Raw genomic sequence first — 17,239 nt, forward strand, 5'->3', positions numbered from 1 at the left:
TGCTATTGTTTCAGTGCTAATTCTTCATCCTCTTTTAGTATCTTTTTCTTTACAAGTTTCCTCCAAAACCATTGATCAGATAAGTCTAAATTTTGGGGGACAAAAGTGTAATAGTAAATAAATTGGAGTACTCAAATCGAATACTGATAAATAAAAGTAACATTATTACACTTTTTCCCCCAAAAGATAAATAAATCACAACTTTAGGTCAATTAGTTGTTACGAACGAATTCAAAATCCGAAGGAGCGGGAAAATACAGAGTGACGTGTCACAATCCATCATCATCTTCATTAATCAGATCAAAAATAATAGGGTTCATCATCACAAAATCCAGAAACCGTCACAGTTCAAATTTTTCAAATTCAAATTCAAAAAAAAAATGGAGAAGTACGAGAAGCTAGAGAAGGTCGGAGAAGGAACATACGGCAAAGTCTACAAAGCGATGGAGAAAGGAACTGGTAAGCTCGTAGCTCTGAAGAAGACTCGTCTCGAGATGGACGAAGAAGGTATCCCACCAACCGCGCTTCGTGAGATCTCGCTTCTCCAGATGTTATCTACATCGATCTACGTTGTTCGATTGCTCTGCGTCGAACACGTTCATCAGCCTCCTTCAACCAAATCCCAACCCCCCAAATCCAACCTCTATCTCGTTTTCGAGTATCTCGACACTGATCTTAAGAAATTCATCGATTCGTATCGGAAAGGACCTAATCCTAAGCCGCTTGAGCCTTTTCTGATTCAGAAGTTGATGTTTCAGCTTTGTAAAGGAGTCGCGCATTGTCATAGCCACGGTGTGCTTCACCGTGATTTGAAACCGCAGAATCTTCTTCTTGTGAAAGATAAAGAGCTTCTTAAGATTGCTGATTTGGGTCTTGGTCGTGCTTTTACTGTTCCTCTTAAGTCGTATACGCATGAGATTGTTACTCTTTGGTATAGAGCACCTGAAGTTCTTCTTGGATCCACTCATTATTCAACTGCTGTTGACATGTGGTCTGTTGGTTGTATCTTTGGTTAGTCTCACTGATGATGTTTGAATTCGTCTCTCTGCGTTGTGATTTTGTATTTATGTTTGTTTTTTTAGCTGAATTTGCATTAGCTGAGATGGTTAGGAGGCAAGCTCTCTTCCCTGGCGATTCTGAGTTTCAGCAGTTGCTTCATATCTTCAGGTATTTTGAGTTTACCTTCAATTAGTTATTTTGGTTTTGTCCAGTGTCAATGTGAATTGCATCATTGAATGATATAGCTAGCTTACCAATTGAAAAACGGTTGATTCTATATAGTTCAGGTTTCATTGATCATAGTCCAATGGATTTAAGGATTCAGTATTCTTGAACAGAGAAACTATGATCTTGCTAATGGTTCCTTCTTTGGTTCATGGAGGTTGCTAGGAACACCAACTGAGCAGCAATGGCCGGGTGTTTCCACTCTCCGTGACTGGCATGTCTACCCTAAGTGGGATCCGCAAGACTTAACTCTTGCTGTTCCTTCTCTTTCACCTCATGGAGTTGATCTTCTCACGGTAATCCACTGCCTGATGACCATAGCTTATGAATATTGTTGCAGATCAGCTCTAAGCTCCTCTTCTTCTTATGCCTAAGCTGAACACTGCTTTGTTCATTCTCTCTGATTGAGCTTTATGTTTGAACAAATGCAGAAATTGCTCAAGTACAATCCAGCCGAAAGAATCTCAGCAAAAGCAGCACTTGATCACCCATATTTCGACAGCCTTGACAAGTCTCAGTTCTGAAGCGAAACACTCACAAGTTCTCATTGGTGAATCTGTTGTCATCGTCTTGGTGAATGTTAAACATTTGTTTTATGTTGGTTTCCGACACATCAGTGTCTTCTTATGTTTGGATTAGAGAATCTGTAGTCTTGCAGAAGAAACTGGTAAAGCTTGTTTTCTCGAGTGAATGTATAACACAATGGTGTTGTAGCAATGAGATGATTCCTTAAGATCCTTTATTCTTGTGTTATCAACTTATCATACAAACTTGATGCTCAGCATTCTGAATATGTCAACTTTGAGAGTTAAAGTGAGACCATACAGGTGAAATAAAGGGTCTTTTATAGAATTGTCACACCGAAATGTTACGTACAGTGGTATTAGTGTACACAATTGGTATTCTGACACACACACTCTCCCACAAATGGTTTACAACACAGGTAGCAGCTCAAAGACGCTAAGTTAAAAAGATTGATCGCTACACACAATTGACGGAAACCAAATAATACAGTAGTAGTAGTAGCAGCAGCTATCGATGATGACGTGATGTGAAATCAATTGGACCACACATGAACAAGGCCGTGTCTATTTCCTGTGTATATCTCATTGCGTTCCTCGTCATAGAAAAGAGCAGTTATGTCTTCTAAAGCTTCAGCTACCGCATTTCTTCTTTGCTTTGAGTTCTTCCCCGCGCAACTGCTACTGCTCTCATCTTCTTTTGGAGGTCCACTGCTTGGTGTTATTTTAGCTAAGCATTTCCCAGTCAATATATTGCTGATATTGATTGATCCCGCTGCACCATCCCAAAAATACACCATTAAACAATCTCCATCAATGGGATTTGTCAGATTATATAGGGTTATATATCTTGATGAGTTTATTCTACTTACCATTTCCTTCTATCCACTGATCTTCGGTATCTGCTTTGCAGTACGAGATGATCAGATCTTGATCACTTGTTATGTAGATATTATTTGTGTTACAGTCTGGATGCCATAGAAGATGGTCCTCAAAGGAAGTCACGAGCTCTCCGCGAAAATTCCAAACAGAAACGTTTCGATTCCTGAATGTCAGAAACAACTGGTTCTCATACAGAAATATGAATGCAGACGGTGTCATGAACTCAGCTCTACTAACTTCCATTAGCTCAGCATTTCTTACCTGAGTTTCCAAATCAGAAACCAAACTTTAGTATAAAAAAAATGTAAAACAAAAGCTTAAGAATTTGATTGAATCAGACAAAAATCAACTCACGTCAAGAATTTGAAGATTCTCATTCTCTTGCTTAACTAGTAGTTTCTCATTAAATTGTTCAATGAAATCAACTTTCTTGTTTCGGTGAAGCAAATGATTGAAGGACTTGAGAACTGTGCCATCTTCTATTGACAGAATCTTCAGAGGAACATGACTGATAGCTCTCTTGAAGATCAATAACATTATCCCTGGACTGATGCAGGGAAACAAATGGGCAGTACAGTTAGAGAAGTTACAAGTCTTTCAATCCAAACTAGTGGACAGAACAGTAACGCAATCAGCTTGCTCAATATTTGCAAACATAAAACAGATGGAGGAAAGTGACCTGATCTTAATTTCCTGGACATTTTTATCTGATATCGAATACAGCATGGTATAGTTTTTCAGATCAAAAACCTTGTACACACTGCATGAAACAGCTATCGGGATCAGAGGATGAAACTTGTAGTCACAAAATATAGGTTGTTCAGACCAGAAAAGAACCTGTCCTGCGCAGAATAAGTCAGCACCTTTCCATTGACATCATCAAACTCAACAAAACCAGGCCACTTTAATGATTCAGACTCGAAAAGGGCAAACCCTGCATCGGGCTGACCTCTCAGAATATACCTAATAGTTGAAAATAACCAGAAACACAAATTAGTTTGAATAACTCAGAAAGAACAATAGATATGACTCACAATGGAAGACAACATACTCAATTCTAGTGGATCTGCATTTCAAAGAGCTGAAATTGTCTGAGGCATAAACCGAAACTGTGATGAGAGAATCATTGTTCTTGTTGTAGAACAAGCTCCTGATGACTTCATCTGGACTAACATTCAAAAAGCATATTCTTTTGTTCGTCTCTGCGAATGAAAATTAAGAGTCCAAAAGGTTAAACGTCTAAATTTACACAGGCACAAAGCTGAATGAAGTAAACGTACTCATAGTTACGCAAATTATTACCTCTACTAAAAGCTGCGCAGACACCAGAATGAGCAAGCGCAAAGACAATATCCCTTGCAGCTACAATCTCGATTACTTTGGTCCTTTTCATCAAAAACGGTAATGCAACTAAACAGTGTCCCTTTGGATCGTGTGTATCATATTGCTCCTGAAAATTCAAAATTCATAATTAATTTAGCAAGAACAGCTTAATTAGTAAATGAATCAATGTCAATTAAGAGAATTTAAGTAAACAATGAGCAAGCCAAGCATATTTCTAGGGTTTGGGAGGGAGATTCTCCAAAATCAGAGAAATTGGGGCAAAATCCGAAAGATTGAAAATTCAGAAACATACCACGAGACGCATGTTGCGAAATCTCTCCTGGGCAGTGCTAATAGAGAAAGCTCGATCCTTGCGAGAGGAGATTTCTCTACGTTGAAGCTTTTTAACGCTGTTGACGAACCCATCGGGTCGAGACCTTTTCTTAGCCACAACTCTTCTTCCACTACAAGGTCTAGGGCTTGCTGTAATCCTTCTTCCTTCCATCTACTTCCTCCTCCTCCTCCTTCAAAAGCCCTAATATTTTTACAGCAGGTTCCGATTTTTTTTTTTTTTTTTTTTTTGGAAACCCTAGAATGATGAGGAAGACAAGGCAAGAGCAGTTAAGAAGAAAGAAACCCTAAGCTTAGGGGAGGAGAAGAGATGAAGAAGAAGCAAGAGTTGGGTATCTCCAGGGAGGAAGACGAGAAGTGACGGCTACTACATGGGAGTGTGACGTAAGCGAGTTTTGAAGATTCAGATTTGGGATTCAATGTTTCGAAGCTCTCTTTCTTTCTTTCTTTCTTTCAAAAATCTCAATTTCGAGCACAAACCAGTCGAACCGATCTGAATTATTTCCGAATTAGATCGCAGAAAAATTAAATTTGAAAAAAAAATTGAATATATTAAAACGGAGCGTTTAAATGTTGGAAAAATATATAGCTGTCAGTAAAGGGTTGGAAGAAAATAGATTATATGGGCTAACTAAGGCCCAATAACACATCTCAGCGGTTTAAGGATTTACACCTACATTACATAATCATAAGTTTTGATGGTCATTTATGCAGACATAAATAGTACTAGTTTGAGTAGTTTCTCTTAAAACGGTAAGGAGGTAGTATTATATTATCTATGACCAAAGTTCAAGTAAATCATTTGATTAGAGATACATTTTGAGTTTTAAAAAACAGCTAACATTTTCCTCTTAAATCGATTAGCCAACACATCCACTTCAAAAAAAAAAAAAATGCATGAAAGATAAAAACCTGAGTAATACGAATAAGTTTTCAATCTATATTTATGTTCATCCGAGTAAAATTTAGAAGTATTCATGTGTAAATTTAGAGCACGCATTGTTCTTAATTCTTGCAATTAAGTCAACATGAAAATTAGAAGATAATCAAATTGAAGCAAAATTTGTAAGTTTATGTTGACAGTTCATTTATGTCAGTAGATTACTCAAGCCTCAATGTTGTCTTTGTTCACAAACAAATATTTCAAGAAGTCTCTGATCTACAACCTAAGAAAGGTTACCTACGCATATACATTGATTTAGAACCATAATGAAAATGAAGAGCTTTTAGTAAAAAAAAAATTAGTTGGACTAAACAATACATTTCATTACAGGTGTTGTCTTAGATCTTTTCACACAATCTTAAGAAAAAAAAATCTATTGTGCTATTTAGTGTTTATATTTTTTTGCATACATTAATACATTTGATGTTCATATATTTTACCTTGTTTTCCCTTAGCATATTCACATTTTTTGCATGATTTTCTATCTCATTTGTCCATTAATGTGTAGCTTTAGAACTGTTTATGCATTAGAGTAGATTTGCATTGCATTTGCATAGTTTCTTGCATAAACAGGTGATTTTGGATCCTAAGGAGCATGGAAGTGATGCTGAGGAAGATTGGAGCTGTCAAGAGAAGGAAACAAGGGGTTTGGAGCTGAAGAATCAAGGTCCGAAAGTCCACTCGACCGGACACTCGACCGTGTGCGGAGAAGGACTCGACCGGATGGGAGAAGCAGAAGAAGAGGCCACTCGACCAGCACTCGACCGAGCACCTGGTCGAGTTGACCGAGCCGCCCACCTATTTTGTCTTTTAGCATTTCTAGGGCTTCCCTTCCTTTTCCTATAAAAAGCCTTGTACCCTACAGCCACAAAGAGAGAGACTTTTTAGAGTACAATTCTAGACCTAGTATTTACCCTTTTAGGGAATTATTCCTTTTTGCTTTTTATTGTTTAGATCTTTTAGCCACTTTTGTTTATTTTTAAGAAATCTTTGATACTTGTTGGTTCAATAACTTTCAAAGTATTAAGAATTTGAGTTTGATTTCTTTTTTAATATTGTAGATCTTCATCTCATCTTTCTAATCATGCAAGTTTCATTGATCTCTGGGTTTATGACTTTGTTCATCATGTTTTGTGATTGTGAGTAGTGGCTTAGGATCTTGAGGATGGATTAGGGTGGATAAAGGTTATGGTTGTTTGGATTGGTCAAGATTGATTGCTTAATATCTCTTATGGGTTAGATATGCTCTATGCTATTCTTATGCTGAGAGGGTAAGGGTAGATCTTAAGCTTCTTAGCATCATACCAATGTCTAAGTTGCTAGATAAGACTAATGCTAGAGATTATCATGAAGCATGATAAGAGATTAGATGTTTTGTTGATTTTTGACATTGATGATCTGGTTGTTTAATGTCTGTTTTGATATGTAATAGCTAGTGAGAACTAGGTCTAAGAAGTATCTTGGCTTGATTGTTATTGTCATGAGAATGGATTAACATGTATTAGAAGATCATTGTCTAGAGATAGCTCATTGTTGATTGAGGTTTGTTGACCAATTTAGATAGCCATAGCTTGAGTCCATCCCATGAATCCATCCTTAAGACCTTTCTTTGTTTATTGATTTCCTTGTTTTAAATCCTGTTAATTGATTGATGCTTGCTTTGTTTCAATATTTGCTCTGTTTCTGACATTCGCTCATCAACTCGGCCATCCACTCGATCGAGCATCCGATCGAGTGCTTGTTCGAGCTCATCCCAGAGTTCCTGTTTTATGTTCTGCATCTTTCTGTTTCATTCCCTGTTTCATTCTAGTTGTATTTCCTGTTGCATTCATTTAGTTTTTGTTTAATCATGTGGCATTACTTAGTTTGTTTTACTATAGTTCATGTTCCTGTTTCATTCTATTACTGCTTTGATCATTCTGTTTACCTTGCATTTAATATCTTGTTTTAGTAGCTTTACATTCTGCATTTCATTATCATCATTAGATTGTTAGTGACAAACATCCTTTATATTTGGCTTAACTTAGATGAGTATTCACATCGTGATTGCTTGCATCACATTCATTATAGTTTGACATCCTTTATGCTACAACTACATAAGAGTAATTAAAACACTTTGCATCCATCTCTATATTCATCATCATATCATATCATCCATCATCATCACACAAGAAAGCAAGTTTCAACATTAAAATTATAAAGTTTACCAAACATAAGCATTCAAAATACAAAACGGCATTTATACTAAAACGAAATTAAAAATCTTAAACATCATTTTTAAAATATACACTGTCATCACCACCTTTTGGTAAAAAAACTATGGTGTGACATTCGAAAAAATTATATATATATATATATATAATTATATATATTTATCGTTAATTATAGAAAATCTATTCAAATTTCCACCAAAAAAAAATTATGTAAAAATCAATCATAACACTCACCTTATTATTTTATCAATCTCCCTCCTTCCCACCTCAAGCAGTCAAGGTGTTCGAACTAATTAATGCAAATAAATCTTTGAAACAATATAAATATGGTCAATCCTTTGAAACAATGTATCCGAAAAAAGTCAATTCAATCAAATGTTTCAGCAAAATTTTCATAAATTCTTAAAAAATAATCATGTGATTATTTTTTATAGTAAAACAAATAGAAAGGCATATGATTATTTTTTTTTAGTAAGCGAGCCAGATATAACGCGGGCCAAACACACAAAAGTCAGTCTCGTGTAAACGAAGAATTGGACCCAGATAATGACGGTGGTGACTTGACTTGATCTTTGAGTTTGTTTACGTAATAAACCAACACGAAATTAGGCAAAAGCGACGGATAACGCACCAAGCATGGTTTCTCTGTTACAAAACCATGTGAATTACTCTATAAGTGATATCAACCCGTAACCTCACTTTGTTATTTTAGCATATCAATCTCCCTTCTTCCCCCACCTCCACAGCTGAACTAATTAATGCAATTCTTAGAAACTCTTTAACAAAAACAAAAAAAAAAGTTCTTAGAAACGATATAAATATATGGTCAATCAATACAATCTTGGTTTAATAAAAAGTTCAACCAACAACTAATTTTTTTAAAGAAGTGCTGTCAATACGGCGTTCGACGAAGTTTGATATGTGGAGTGTAAACGGTCTTACGCTGTTTAAATGGCAATTAGTGAGGTTGACTACTATTTGTATGTTTTGTCCGTGTTTATTCCTTGGTTAATCCAAATTCTAAGTTTTTCACACATTAGTTTCAACTTAATTATAATTACTACACATTAGTTTTTTTTTGTGATTAACAATTATCCACTACTACTTAATAATATTCAACTATTTTTTAATTTCTTGTTTACAGTTCATTATTAACAAGTAATTAAAAATACATAGAAAACCTAATATATACTCAATTTTGTGCAACTAATTTTTTTTTAATAAGAATTCGAATTAATATATGTTTTTAAATAGTTATTTTAAGAATTTAGAATGGTAAACTTTGTAGCAAGTTATTTATACACACCGAAGAAAAAAGTATCTTATAAAAATGAAATTTCTTCCCAATTTATGAATAATCAAATCTATATATTTTTCATCAATTATGTTTAACGTGTAAAGTAATTGGAACCTTCTTAATTCTCATTATTTTTATGGTATTTACTGCCAAAAAGGCCTTTAAAAATACTTTAGAATTTAGAAATACTCCATTAAAACTCGTGGCAAATTTAGAAATATACTTTTTAATCGATTTTTTTATTTATTTAAATCAAATGAAAAAAAAAAACAGATGTGTTACTTATTTATATGAGTCGTGTCATAAAAATTAGTTACAGAAAAAAGAGGGTCTCACATTTAAGGAAAAATAAAAACCTCTGAGGAAAAAAAAAGCGTAACAGAGAAGACGAAGACGAAGAAGCTAAGTATGAGTGGTTCTGTTTCAATCAAACCCGATGATAAAAAGGAAGAGAAGCCAGCAGCTGCCATGTTACCACCACCTCCCAAACCAACCGCTTCTTCCATGGAAATGCAATCCGGTAAAAATAAATCGCGGCGGAAACGCAACTGCAAAATCTGCGTCTGTTTCAGTATCCTCCTCTTCCTCCTCATCTGTATAATCATCATCATCTTAGCTTTCACTCTCTTCAAACCAAAACGCCCAGTCACAACCATGGATTCCATCTCCGTCGAACGTCTCCGAGCTTCCGTCAACCCACTCCTCCTCAAAGTCTTCCTAAACCTAACGCTAAACGTCGATCTCTCGCTCAAAAACCCTAACCGGGTCGGGTTCAGCTACGATTCGTCCTCGGCGCTGCTTAGCTACAGAGGCCAGCTCATCGGAGAAGCTCCACTCCCTGCGAGCCGAATCGCGCCGCGGAAAACGCATCTTTTGAATCTGACGCTGACGCTAATGGCGGATCGGTTGTTATCTGAGTCGGAGCTTTTGTCTGATGTCATGGCTGGCGTCATACCGCTCAACACGTTTGTTAAAGTCTCTGGTAAAGTAAGCGTTCTCAAAATCTTCAAGATTAAGGTTCAGTCGTCTTCTTCGTGTGATCTCATCGTCTCTGTCTCGGATCGTAATGTCACGAGTCAGAACTGTAAATATTCAACTAAGTTATAAAACAGACAGATCTTGTAGATCTACAAAACTACTACACTTTTAGTCTTCTTCTTTTTTATTTTTTTTTTGTTTTTTTTTTTTGGTATTTTGAATTTGGTACACTATTATGTATGTATTATTTGCTTTAATCAATAGAGATTTGCTTTTCCTTTTTTTAATAATCTTGTTGAGATCTTATAATTGATTCAGCGAAATTAGTAAGCGGTTGGTGTCAACGTACATGTAATAGCTATTTTGTTCAACTTTTAAAAGTTACATAAAGAAAAAGTCAGGTAAAGGATACCAAAAATCAGATGATTCATAATTACTACAAAAATCATATAATGTAGGCAGTTTGTAAGGAAGTAGTTGGAAGCTCAAATCGCATTTAAAGCACTATCTTCTTTACTTTAGCTAGATCCATCTATATTTTCTACAATTGTGGCTTGAAGCTCTCCAAATAATACAAGAAATAAAGATCCACACATCTATTTTATAGTTTGTCATGGCCAGACGTATGCGTAAATCATCCAAGCGGTGCGATTGCTGCACACCTTGGTGTATCGTCTTGACCATTCTAATCCTTGCCTTCGTCATTGCCATAATCTTGGTATTGGAGGTTTACAAACCGAAAATCCCTGTAACGCAGATCTAAATCAGCCACGAGTCACCTTACAAGGCGTCGAATATCCTTATCGTTTGATGTTCATCTCAACTTCACAGTTAGTAGTCTCCATATTCTGGTAGTGAAGCGCAACAGTCGGTGTTTCAAGCACGAGATAGGGAAGATATTAGTTGTATACAGAGAAACAAGTTGGTGATGTTGATCTTCCCTCAGGTACATTGCCAGCTAAAGTTCTTTGATTCTACCTTCTCGACTTACTCTTCAAATCGACTAGTTTGTTTCAGACATAAGTAGCAAAGATTGTGTTGGAAACAAAGACAGAGATCCTGTAGGGAAGTCAAGCTGTTGGGAATCTTCACGACACACTTTAGTTGCTAAATCGGATTGTAAAATCAATATGGATTTCCCTTCTATGAAAGTGTAGAATCAACCAAGAATGTAATATGAGCTCTAAGTTTGTAGCTTGAAGTCGTCTTTTGGTAAACATATCAGGACTGATTTTTATGTCATACACTTGTAAAGACTGTATTTTTTCAACTCCATCAAAATATTTCTTTATCTCTCTCGCTCATTGTCTCTCGATCCTAAGTTCATCTCCATCTGAATCTTGATTGAAATTTCTTTGAGAATAGAAACTACAAAGATCATTACCAGAACGAGAGAAAGAACAAAAGCATTCATCTATATGCTCATCGTCTCAACTCTAAAGAAAGCATTTTTAACAATTGAATCTCACAAAACAAAAACAAAATGATCTCATATCTGCATCAACAACTGTTTTTAAGATATTACATAGCAGAAGTCATTTTATAACAATTTAGCAATTATAAAGAAAGAGAGATACTATTGACCTTAGACAAGTTCAATGTAAGCCATTGGAGCATTATCACCTCTCCTTGGAAGAGTTCTGATGATCCTCGTGTATCCTCCATTCCTCTCACCATATCTATCAGGAACCTCAGCAAACAGAGCATGAACGATCTGTTTCTCGTAGATATAACCCAAAGCTTGTCTTCTCTTGTGCAACGAACCGTCTTTAGCCAATGTAATCATCTTGTCAACGAACTTCCTCATCACACTAGCTCTAGCTCGAGTCGTCTTGATTCTCCCATGCTTAAGAAGCTGAGTCGTGAGTCCTCTCAGAAGAGCTTTACGCTGGTCCGGTGGTCTGTTCAGCTTCGGAACACGTCGTCCGTGTCTCATAGCGTAAACACGACCACCACCATCAACGATTTTGAATCCATTCTCAAAACTCTTCCAATCTGCGTTTGCGAAATTCCCAAAATAAAACCCTAAAGATTTCAATTGAGCCGAAATTGAAAACGATAATGTCTCTCTGTGGAGGTTGAAATGTTTACCTGGAAGTCCAATTGAGAGGAGAGGGTTGACCGGAGAGAGACCGGAGAACGAAGGGAGTGAAGGAGAAGAGATGGGGAGGCGGAGAGTGACCGGACGGCGAGAAGAGGATGTAGGTAACCGGAATGATGACGGAGACGGAAGAGCTGATTTGAGAGAAGACATGCTCCAAACTCTGCTAACGGAATCTGTAGGTGTCGTCGCCATTGCCATGGACACTGGAATCGCCATTAGAGTGTGATTCTCCCTCTGCAACAAAGGTTGGTTTTGCTGTAGGAATGGATAAGGGGGGGATAGAGGAAGAGGACTTTGGTTATCAGAAGCCATTTCATGGGCCTTAATGGGCTTAGAAAACGGTAACTCTTACACAATAGACTTTTGGCATTTGGTCTTGGTCTTTGCGCTATATGATGTAAGATTAGAATTGTTTATATATGCTGCTTGCTAAAAACATATACAGTACAATAAGGTAATTTACATTGTCTTCTTCCACTATATAAAGACAGAGAGGTATCGAATCATCGTAAGTATACAAATGGCAGGATACAAATAGAAAGTTTTTTTATGTGCAAATACTTCTCCAGTAATGAGTGAATGCTATATCATACAAATATAGAAACAAGTGTGAAGTAGACCCTTTAACTTTCCACTCCACTAATTAACTTACATAACTAGTTAAATGATTAAAACTCTCATAATGAGTATTAGTATCATTTAAATTTAACATATAAGAGTATTAAAGAAATAATTACAATAGAACTACTGTATGTTGTATTTTTTTGGGCAAAAATAAAACTATGTTGTATCATACATCATATAATTATTTCTTTAAAAATATATATGTACATCTGATATTTGTGAAGATTTCTCAGCAATTATCATGAAAAATACGGTGGGGGTAGGAGGTGAGCAACCGAATGAGGCAGGCAATTAGCGAAATAACACTAAAAGGGCAGAAGAGACTTTTTGGAATATGAACTTGGAGAAAGACATTCAGCTTTTTACGCTGAGATACTTTCATATTGAGCCGTGTGTGTTTGTGTTCCGAAGAGAATTATTATTTTTTTTTTAAAGAGTAGTTGGAAGTGAAAAAGGGGAAAAACAAGATCGTAAAAAGCGTGGATGGTTTCTTATAGGGTTCACTGCCATACATGCCAAAGCCAAGCCAAGCCATGCTATTATTATATTGGCCATGGGGGCTAGTGTTTTGACGTACAAAAGTCTAAAAAATTGTCAGTCAAACAGGTCCAAAACTTTGTAATAAAAATATTATAATAATAGTAATTTTTTCATTTAGAAAAAAAAAAGGACAAAAGGGAAAAGAAAGAGGATGCAGATGAAAGCAAAATGTCAAACACTAGTTTCAGATTTTATCGGGAACTGGTTTGACAGTTGGTGTAATGGCTTCATCAAAACATGTGCTGCTCTCTCTTTTCTTCCTTTTTCTTCTTTTGTTATTTACTGTTTTAGCTCTACGTCTTGTCCAATTGCTCTTACGTAAAATGCCTTTTTATTTTTATTTATTTATTAAGGGACTTGGCTTTTTTTCTTTTTAAAAATAAATTCTATTTTTATCATCTCTTTCAATTAGGACGGTTTAAGGAAAACCATATTTCTAATTTTAGCACAAAATAGCAAGTTGGCTATACTATTGGCCAGCACTGCCCATCTTAGTAGCAATCAAGCACATCGTACCACAAAAAAAAAAAAAAAAGTCTTTCGATTGTGTGAAAGACTTCTTCGTCCACATCTCTCATACCAAACCTAAGTACAACCTGACTCCAAATCTAATTACTTGGTTTATGAATCCAAAGTCATGTAATGTAACTGTAATACATACAGTATATAAGTCATGTATGTTTAGTTTAAAAGACTAGTTATAATTCTTTTGGTATATTTTTATTTAAAATGTTTTTATACTGGTTTCGAACTCTAGTCCGCTTGAACCTATAAAGTACAAGAAATGGTTTGGATTGGAGGAGATACGATTCTTGTGGACACTATTTTACGGGACGAACCAACCATGGAACCTCGTTCGTCTATTCTTCATGTGTATTGAATTATTTGAGTTTCCACTTACTCCACCTCAGTTCTTGTACTGCTGCTAACCAGAAAATTACTTCCACATACGTAATGCGAATATTCCGTTACTTAATACAAATTTTTAATATAAAAAATCTGAATTCCGTATATTATTAATAGTAATAAAGTATATATATATACTGTATATAGCCAACCGGTTCCACGAAATTGAGCTCTCTCTGTTATTATTATATAGCAAACAAAATATTATCTTCTTGTGGTTAGTTTGAGAGAGAGAGAGGAGAGGTCAAGAAGAAAAGAGAGTAAGAGATGGATCGGCAAAAGCAAGACGTCAAACACGCAACGACGAACAATTCCGATCACGCACCTAATCTCTTCCCAATTTTTTATTATTTTTCCAACTCAGTCCCCCTCAGCAATTAATTAACCCACCCAATAAATTAAAAGACAGAGAGAGAGAGAGAGAGAGCGAAAGAAAGAGAGAAGAGTTAACATGAATAGAGATGTAAAGAGTCATTAAATGTAACGAAGCGACATTCACAATAATTCGAAAGGAGGAAGACGATTTAGATACGGCCAGGACCCTTTTTCACTGCACACACTGTCCTCCTCCTCGTCCACCTCAATATACCAAAAAAACCAAAACCCCTTTTTCCGGGATTCATCCTCCAACTCACTTAGTTCCAAATTCACCCTCACTGAGTTTTTTTCCCCCTTTTTCTTCTTCATCGGAGATCGTGAAGAAGATTGAAGTAAATTAAGCATCCCCATAGATTTTTTAAAAAGAAAAGATACTAGCTTTTCTACTAGAAAAAGCCCTCTTCTGTTTGGAAATTTTCGATTTTGGATTTTGCTACTCTTCCCTTTATTTTGTTTCTATTTATAACCATGCAATCCCACGACCAACCCTTCAATCTCCATGGCGGATTCCGGCGATTTCAACGGTGGTCAACCTCCTCATAGTCCTTTAAGAACCACTTCTTCCGGTAGTAGTAGTAGCAACAACCGTAGTGGTGCTCCTCCTCAACCTCCACCTCCTCCTTTAGTGATGGTGAGGAAACGATTAGCTTCCGAGATGTCTTCTAACCCTGACTACAACAACCCTTCTCGCCCTCCTCGCCGTGCCTCTCACCTCCTCGACTCCAACTACAATACTCTTTCACCACAACAACAACAACAACAACAACAACAACAACAACAACAACAACAACAACAACAACAACCGTCTCTTACCGCGGCGACGGCTGTTGCTTCTCAGCCAAACCCACCTCTCTCTGTCTGTGGCTTCTCTGGTCTTCCGGTTTTCCCTTCAGACCGTGGTGGTGGTCGGAATGCTATGTCCGTACAGCCAATGGAACAAGACTCTTCGTCCTCTTCTGCTTCACCTACGGTTTGGGTTGACGCCATTATTAGAGACCTTATCCACTCCTCAACCTCAGTCTCAATCCCTCAACTTATCCAAAACGTTAGAGACATTATCTTCCCTTGTAACCCAAATCTTGGAGCTCTTCTTGAATATAGACTCCGATCTCTCATGCTTCTTGATCCTTCCTCCTCCTCCGACCCTTCTCCTCAATCTTTCGAACCTCTCTATCAGATCTCAAACAACCCTTCTCCTCCTGTAACTCAACACCAACAGCAACAACAACAACATCAACAACAACATCAACAGCAACAACCACAACAACAACATAAGACTCCTCCTCCACCTCCGATTCAGCAACAAGAAAGGGAGAATTCTTCCACCGATGCACCACCGCAACCGGAGACGGTGACCACAACCACAGCCACCATCACAAACACCGCGGAGGCGTTAAGAGAGAGGAAAGAAGAGATTAAGAGACAGAAGCAAGATGAAGAAGGTTTACACCTTCTCACATTGCTGCTACAGTGTGCTGAAGCTGTCTCTGCGGATAACCTCGAAGAAGCAAACAAGCTTCTTCTCGAGATCTCTCAATTGTCAACTCCTTACGGAACCTCAGCGCAGAGAGTAGCTGCTTACTTCTCCGAAGCTATGTCAGCCAGATTACTCAACTCGTGTCTAGGGATTTACGCGGCTTTGCCTTCACGGTGGATGCCTCAAACGCATAGCTTGAAGATGGTCTCTGCGTTTCAGGTGTTTAATGGGATAAGCCCTTTAGTGAAATTCTCACACTTTACAGCGAATCAGGCGATTCAAGAAGCGTTTGAGAAAGAAGACAGTGTACACATCATTGATTTAGACATCATGCAGGGACTTCAATGGCCTGGTTTATTCCACATTCTTGCTTCTAGACCTGGAGGACCTCCTCACGTGCGTCTCACGGGACTTGGTACTTCCATGGAAGCTCTTCAGGCTACTGGGAAACGTCTTTCGGATTTCGCGGATAAGCTTGGTCTACCTTTTGAGTTCTGTCCTTTAGCTGAGAAAGTTGGAAACTTGGACACTGAGAGACTCAATGTGAGGAAGAGAGAAGCTGTTGCTGTTCACTGGCTTCAACATTCTCTTTATGATGTTACTGGCTCTGATGCACACACTCTCTGGTTACTCCAAAGGTAATAATAAAACATTCACTACCTTTGACTATATAAATTGTTTAAGATTATTGTAGAGAGATGTTTTAAAAAGTGGTTTTTTTTTGGGTTAATGATTGGGGAATGAACAGATTAGCTCCTAAAGTTGTGACAGTAGTTGAACAAGACCTGAGCCATGCTGGTTCCTTCTTAGGAAGATTTGTGGAAGCAATACATTACTACTCAGCACTGTTTGATTCGTTGGGAGCAAGCTACGGCGAAGAGAGTGAAGAGAGACATGTGGTGGAGCAGCAGCTATTATCGAAAGAGATACGGAATGTATTGGCCGTGGGAGGACCGTCTAGGAGCGGGGAAGTGAAGTTTGAGAGCTGGAGGGAGAAAATGCAACAATGTGGGTTTAAAGGTATATCTTTAGCTGGCAATGCAGCTACACAAGCGACTCTTCTGCTTGGAATGTTTCCTTCGGATGGTTACACTTTGGTTGATGATAATGGTACGCTGAAGCTTGGATGGAAAGATCTTTCCTTACTCACTGCTTCAGCTTGGACGCCTCGTTCTTAGTTTTTTTTTTCTCTCTTTGTCACAAACAATGCCCATAAATAGATTTTACCTGGGTTTACTTTTTTCTTTTTTCTTGGTTATGTTTTTAAAAGAGAGGATTCTTACTTAAGTTATTGTCTCACTCGCACTCTGTATTGGTTACCTCACTGGTGGAATTCATAGAAGTTGATCTTGAATAAACAAGTTGATATGGAAGCAAGCAAATGAAAATAATACCATCACGGACACAGCATACTTAGAAAAGCGATCCACCGCTACCATCACGGACCTAATCTTTTTAGGAATGGAACATCAAAATTG

General features: G+C 37.2%; 5 protein-coding genes and 1 long non-coding RNA gene across 7 annotated transcripts; 4 read left to right on the forward strand and 2 right to left on the reverse strand.

The window, feature by feature from the left end:
* The first annotated feature begins 124 nt into the window (after positions 1 to 124).
* Positions 125 to 1,961, forward strand: LOC104781279 (cyclin-dependent kinase B1-1-like). 2 transcript variants are annotated; one of them, XM_010505907.3, is made up of 4 exons: positions 125 to 1,011; positions 1,098 to 1,167; positions 1,382 to 1,520; positions 1,656 to 1,961. In XM_010505907.3, exons 1-4 carry the CDS (start codon positions 381 to 383, stop codon positions 1,746 to 1,748), a joined length of 933 nt encoding a protein of 310 aa, XP_010504209.1. In that variant the 5' UTR covers positions 125 to 380; the 3' UTR covers positions 1,749 to 1,961. The 2 variants fall into 2 exon arrangements, with proteins under 2 accessions (XP_010504209.1, XP_087367568.1); XM_087511442.1 differs by having other exon boundaries at positions 228 to 1,011; positions 1,083 to 1,167.
* A 91-nt stretch (positions 1,962 to 2,052) lies between these two features.
* LOC104781280 (uncharacterized) lies at positions 2,053 to 4,867 on the reverse strand. Its single transcript, XM_087511441.1, has 8 exons — positions 4,264 to 4,867; positions 3,930 to 4,077; positions 3,679 to 3,829; positions 3,465 to 3,590; positions 3,307 to 3,387; positions 2,982 to 3,174; positions 2,618 to 2,888; positions 2,053 to 2,520 (listed from the first exon to the last, which is right to left on the reverse strand). The coding sequence occupies exons 1-8, from the start codon at positions 4,453 to 4,455 to the stop codon at positions 2,282 to 2,284; spliced, it is 1,401 nt and encodes a 466-aa protein (XP_087367567.1). The 5' UTR covers positions 4,456 to 4,867; the 3' UTR covers positions 2,053 to 2,281.
* A 4,103-nt stretch (positions 4,868 to 8,970) lies between these two features.
* LOC104781281 (uncharacterized) lies at positions 8,971 to 10,019 on the forward strand. Its single transcript, XM_010505909.2, has one exon. It carries the CDS (start codon positions 9,163 to 9,165, stop codon positions 9,859 to 9,861), a length of 699 nt encoding a protein of 232 aa, XP_010504211.1. The 5' UTR covers positions 8,971 to 9,162; the 3' UTR covers positions 9,862 to 10,019.
* Positions 10,020 to 10,298: 279 nt separating this feature from the next.
* On the forward strand, positions 10,299 to 11,028 carry LOC104781288 (uncharacterized). The gene is made up of 2 exons (XR_766884.3): positions 10,299 to 10,678; positions 10,750 to 11,028. It is a non-coding gene; the product is annotated as an uncharacterized LOC104781288 (long non-coding RNA).
* A 169-nt stretch (positions 11,029 to 11,197) lies between these two features.
* On the reverse strand, positions 11,198 to 12,223 carry LOC104781287 (large ribosomal subunit protein bL17c-like). The gene is made up of 2 exons (XM_087511443.1): positions 11,824 to 12,223; positions 11,198 to 11,727 (listed from the first exon to the last, which is right to left on the reverse strand). The coding sequence occupies exons 1-2, from the start codon at positions 12,146 to 12,148 to the stop codon at positions 11,318 to 11,320; spliced, it is 735 nt and encodes a 244-aa protein (XP_087367569.1). The 5' UTR covers positions 12,149 to 12,223; the 3' UTR covers positions 11,198 to 11,317.
* A 1,842-nt stretch (positions 12,224 to 14,065) lies between these two features.
* LOC104781286 (protein SCARECROW) lies at positions 14,066 to 17,119 on the forward strand. Its single transcript, XM_010505917.3, has 2 exons — positions 14,066 to 16,399; positions 16,510 to 17,119. Exons 1-2 carry the CDS (start codon positions 14,784 to 14,786, stop codon positions 16,937 to 16,939), a joined length of 2,046 nt encoding a protein of 681 aa, XP_010504219.2. The 5' UTR covers positions 14,066 to 14,783; the 3' UTR covers positions 16,940 to 17,119.
* Positions 17,120 to 17,239: the final 120 nt, after the last annotated feature.

The sequence above is a fragment of the Camelina sativa genome, chromosome 4 (assembly GCF_030686135.1).
Source record: "Camelina sativa cultivar CO46 ecotype springtype chromosome 4, ASM3068613v1".
Lineage (NCBI taxonomy): Eukaryota > Viridiplantae > Streptophyta > Magnoliopsida > Brassicales > Brassicaceae > Camelina > Camelina sativa.